This window comes from Bison bison, unplaced genomic scaffold (assembly GCF_000754665.1).
Source record: "Bison bison bison isolate TAMUID 2011002044 unplaced genomic scaffold, Bison_UMD1.0 scf7180017864349, whole genome shotgun sequence".
In the NCBI taxonomy this organism is placed as follows: domain Eukaryota; kingdom Metazoa; phylum Chordata; class Mammalia; order Artiodactyla; family Bovidae; genus Bison; species Bison bison.
The window spans coordinates 976,779-981,971 of record NW_011494921.1 but is presented as its reverse complement, the minus strand read 5'-3'; the positions used below and the strand labels follow the sequence as shown (position 1 = coordinate 981,971).

Below are 5,193 nucleotides of genomic sequence, written 5' to 3'. Positions count from 1 at the left end.
GGGTTGCTCCTCTGGGCCGCTGTCCCTGGCAGGCCTGAGATTTCCTGGAACTAAGGAAGTGGCTCTTAGATTTCCCCCACCCCCGCCTTTATCCCTGCGCTTTTCAGCAATTTGATTTTGATGTGCCTCAGTTAAGCTTTTTCACTTGCTTTTGCTTGCTATTTGTTGAGCTTCTGGTATCTGTAAGTTTGTCATTTTCTCCAGATTTGAAATATTTTTATCTATTAATTCTTCAAAACGTTTTTCTGCCTGTCTCTTTTCTCTTCTGAAGACTCCAGTTCCCTGTGTGTTAGGCTGCCTGAAGTCATCTCCCCACTTATTAATGCCCTGGCTTTTCATTTCTCCCGCAGGTGTTTGTCCGTTTTGGAGAGTGTGTGGGACACAGGCACCCTTCATGGAAGCAGTCTAAGTGGAGAGACTGCAGGTCTCTGGAGTGCCTGTGCGGCTCTCCTCCCGCCAATGCACACGTTTCCTTTACTTTTCCCAGTGTTTTGGTTGTGACTCCGTTTTTGCTCCTTGTGGAAGTTTTCCTTAATAAGCATTTTGTGAAAGAACGTGGACATACGCATTCATAATCTGGTGTTATTCCCTGTGCCTCTTACACTCTTTCAGTGCTATTTAAAAATCAAATCTTCAGCAGAAGAGAGTGGGGGAAAGCCATGAAGCATAAATATGTGCTTATCATTTTTCTTCACTTATAAAAATTGGTTGATGTAAATTAGCTGGGGTTTAGTTTTGTTGTTGTTCAGTCACTGAGTCATGTCCAGCTCTTTGCCACATCATGGACTGCAGCACACCAGGCTCCTCCTCTTTGTTTTCTGAAGTTTGCTCACATTCATGTCCATTGAGTTGGTGATGCTATCTAACCATCTCATCTTCTAACACCTGCTTCTCCATTTGCCTTCAGTCTTTCCCAGCATCAGGGTCTTTTCTAATCAGTTGGCTCTTCATATCAAGTAGCCAAAGTATTACCTATTCTTAATCTACTCAGAGTCACGAAGAAAGAGACAAGACTGGATTAGGCGAATGGGAGAAGAGCCACAGCTGGGTTGGGCATGGAGAAGAAAAGATGAGTTGACTCAGCACAGAAGCGTTTTTCTTTGCAGGTTGTGTGTGGCAGCCCTGTCGGTGAATAACTTCTGCGATAACCAGGAGGCCCTGTACGGTGTGTTTGACGGAGACCGCAACGTGGAGGTGCCCTACCTGCTCCAGTGCACCATGAGCGACATTCTGGCAGAGGAGCTGCAGAAAACGAGGGACGGGGAGGAGTGCATGGTCAACACGTTCATCGTTATGCAGAGGTAGAGCTTCCGGCACTGCTGCGGCTTCATGCTGGTTCCCGGTCACGCTGTAAAAGGCCAGGAGTGAAGGCATTCTCCCTGTGTTGTGTGTGTGTGTCTGTGTGTGTGTGTCTGTGTTTGTGTGTTTGTGTCTGTGTATGGGTACATATGTATCTGTGTATGTGTACATCTGTGTCTGTGTGTGTGTCTGTGTGTGTCTTTGTGTGTGTGTGTCTCTGTGTGTTTCTGTGTGTGTATGTTTGTGTCTGTGTGCCTGTGTGTGTGTATGTGTCTCTGTGTGTGTCTGTGTGTGTGTGTGTGTCTGTGTCTGTATCTGTATGTGTCTGTATCTGTATGTGTCTGTATGTGTGTGTTTTTGTGTGTGTCTGTGTGTGTGTGTCTGTGTGTGTCTCTGTGTGTATCTGTGTGTGTGTGTTTGTGTGTGTCTGTGTGTCTCTGTGTGTGTGTGTCTGTGTGTGTCTCTGTGTGTGTGTGTCTCTGTGTGTGTCTCTGTGTGTGTATGTTTGTCTCTGTGTGCCTGTGTGTGTGTCTCTGTGTGTGTGTGTCTGTGTGTGTCTTTGTGTGTGTATGTTTGTATCTGTGTGCTTGTGTGTGTCTCTGTGTGTGTGTGTCTCTGTGTGTGGGTGTTTCTGTGTGTGTGTTTATGTGTGTGTGTCTGTGTCTGTGTGTGTCTCTGTGTGTGTGTGTGTGTCTCTGTGTGTGTGTGTCTTTGTGTGTGTCTCTGAGTGTGTGTGTGTCTGTGTGTGTGTCTTTGTGTGTGTCTTTGTGTGTCTCTGTGTGTGGGTGTCTCTGTGTGTGTTTGTGTGTCTCTCTGTGTGTCTGTGTGTATGTGTCTGTATCTGTGTGTGTCTTTGTGTGTGTGTGTGTGTGTGTCTCTGTGTGTGTGTGTGTGTCTGTGTCTGTATGTGTGTGTCTTTGTGTGTCTGTGTGTGGGTGTCTCTGTGTGTGTGTTGTGTGTGTGTGTATGTGTATGTGTGTGTCTTTGTGTGTGTCTGTGTCTGTATCTGTGTGTGTCTTTGTGTGTGTGTGTGTGTGTTCGTGCACATGCGCATGCATCTGCTCAGTCATGTCCAACTCTTTGCAACTCCATGGACTGTACAGCCCACCAGGCTCCTCTGTCCATAGGATTTTCCAGCAAAAATACTGAAGTGGGTTACCATTTCCTTCTCCAGGGGATCTTCCCAACCCAGGGATCGAACCCACGTCTCTTGCATCTTCTACATTGGCAGGCGGGTTCTTTACCACTGAGCCACCTGGGAAGCCCTGTTCAAGACAGTGTTACTAGAAGAATCATAGGCCTTTCCCTAGAGATTCTGGTCACCGTGGAAGTTGTAGAATGTTGTTTCTAACTCTGAGGGCTGAATGTCATAAGCATTCCCACGTTCAAAGCCTTGCTCGCTCTTTGTCACTTTAAAGGCTTTGTAGGTTGTGAAGGACGTGCCTGTTGGTATTGTACTACAAACACTTGATCCTGTGGGACCAGGAAGCAGAGAGTGCTTCAAAGGTCATGGGAACAGTGACGATCTTTTCTGCTTCTCTTCTTTTTCTCTCCCTTGATAATCTGCCAGAGGAAATATCTTTGTGGCAGGGCTAGAAAAAGTGTCCGCTGAGGAATGCTGCCCCAGAGAAGCCTTGACAGCTCCCCCAGGCATGAGGACTCCTGAAGAGCTCAGTAGATGCGGCCCAGTGAGGTTCTTCGCCGCAGCTCACCTCGGTGGGCGTGTGCAGTTAATAATCGACGCTGATAACAGCTAATATTTAGTGAGCCCTTAATATATGCCAGTCATTGTTCTAAATGCCTTAATGCGGAGAGGCATAAGACAGGGACGTCTGTCTGTACATCTGTCTCCTTTTCTGTTTTGACCACCATCTTGTTTCAGAAAAAAGGAAACACATATTTTACACACACCACACACACACCCTTCACACACCCTTCACACACCCTTCACACACCCTTCACACAGCCTTCACACAGCCTTCACACAGCCCAAACAGGCCTCCTTTTTATGGGCCTCAGGCACTGGGTCAGCATTAAGAACTTGAGACTCTCAAACCCTGGTCACTGGCTGCACTTCTCCCAGATACAGCCCGAGTCCCGGCTTGGCTGGAGGAGTCATGGCCTCGCACAGCAGGGAAGCCATGCTGCCTTGGTGGAGCCTGGAGCCCATGGCCTAGACGTGCCCGAGCTGGGGTCCACAGACCCCTGCTGTCCACCCGTCTCCGTGTCACTTCCCGCCTCGTCTTCCCTGTGGGTTAGCGGGGTGTGGGGCGTGTGCAATGCTCACGGTCCTCGTGAGAAGCCTGTGTCCTCTCTGCCAATGTCTGATGCCTGCGATCAGGCTGCCCTTGCTACTGTCCCTGGTGCCCCCGGCCTGACCTACAGGGTCTGCCCTCGTGAACAGCAGGGTCTGTCCGTCTGGACCTTTCTGCTCCTGTTGTGCCCAGGTCAGTCTGGAGGCTCCACCAGCCTTGGGCCTTGCCACCAGAGGTCTGAGCACCTTTTGATTGCCGACACTTGCAGGTGCCTTGTGTATTCAGTGAGCTCTTTGGAGCTCCTCCTTAGACAGTCTTTCCTGTAAACATTTGAGGATGGACCTCCTTTGTCCGGAGAGTCTCACTGTGTAGGACAAGAGCATGAATGACCCAGTGCGGGAAGGCTCCTGCCCGTAGGCAGCGTGTGAGAGAGGGGCGATCGGCCGCTCCGATGCATCGGGGGTGTTCACGCCTGCTCCTGTGCGGTGGTTCCCCCTCCCACCCTCTCGGGAGCAGAGGGTGAGGGAGACGCGGCCGCCCCTGTTGGTTTTGGCCGCGCTCAGACGGGCGTCGCAGGCCACGCCGAGCCAGGTGAGGGTTCTTCATCCCTTAGCGGCTCCTCAGGCTTTCCGTGGGAGCAGGCCCCGCCCAGCTGGGAGCAGGCCTTGCGTGTGTGCCCATGTGTGCGTCCAGTTTCGCGGGCTCCCCTGAGCTTGGCGGGGCCTGCTTTGGGGAAGGCGCCGAGTGGAGCCCCGAGCTCTGCTTCCCTGTCCCGTGTGGCCGTCTGGCGGTGGTATGGGTTCTCAGCCCCATCTCTTTATTCCAGGAAACTGGGCACAGCTGGACAGAAGCTCGGAGGCGCTGCTGTCCTTTGTCACATCAGGCACGACCCTGTGGACCCTGGAGGACCCTTCACCCTGACCTCCGCCAATGTGGGCAAGTGCCAGACGGTGCTGTGTCGGAACGGCAAGCCGCTGCCCCTCTCCAGGTCGTATGTCATGAGCTGCGAGGAGGAGCTGCGGAGAATCAAGCGGCACAAGGCCATCGTCACCGAGGTGAGGGTCGTCTTCCTCAGGTTGTGGGGGGACTGGGAGGAGGCCGCGGAACTGGCCGGGGAGCATCTCCCTCGGCGTTCTGTAGACGCCAAAGCTGATCCAAGATTCCAGATCCGAATCCACAGCATCTGAGTAGACTCGTGCAGAATACAGAACAGGGCCCGGCAGCCTCTCCACGTCAGGGCTGGGTGGTCACCCCGTCTCATCCTCGGGGCACCCACAGGGGGCTCAGGCCCGGTGGCCTCTCCACGTCAGGGCTGGGCGGTAACCCCATCTCATCCTCGGGGCACCCACAAGGGGCTCGGGCCTGGCGGCCTCTCTGCATCAGGCTGAGCGGTCATCCTGGCTGTTCTTCAGGGCACCCACAGTGGGGCTCAGGCCATGTGGCCTCTCTGTATCAGGCTGGGCGGTCACCCCGTCCCATCCTCGGGGCACCCACAGGGGGCTCGGGCCCTGCGGCCTCTCCGCATCAGGCTGGGCGGTCACCCCGTCCCATCCTCAGGGCACCCACAGGGGGCTCGGGCCCTGCGGCCTCTCCGCGTCGGGCCGAGCGGTCATCCCGGCCGTTCCCCCGGGCCCCCACA

General features: G+C 53.3%; 1 protein-coding gene across 1 annotated transcript in view; it reads left to right on the top strand.

Annotated features, from left to right (window-relative positions):
• Positions 1-5,193, top strand: part of PHLPP1 (PH domain and leucine rich repeat protein phosphatase 1) — a 201,537-nt gene that overhangs the window by 185,797 nt on the left and 10,547 nt on the right. Inside the window, exons 15-16 of the mRNA XM_010854816.1 lie at positions 1,107-1,301; positions 4,381-4,738. Of these exons, the coding sequence (XP_010853118.1) occupies positions 1,107-1,301; positions 4,381-4,738 (553 nt within the window). The remainder of the gene's footprint in view (positions 1-1,106; positions 1,302-4,380; positions 4,739-5,193) is intronic.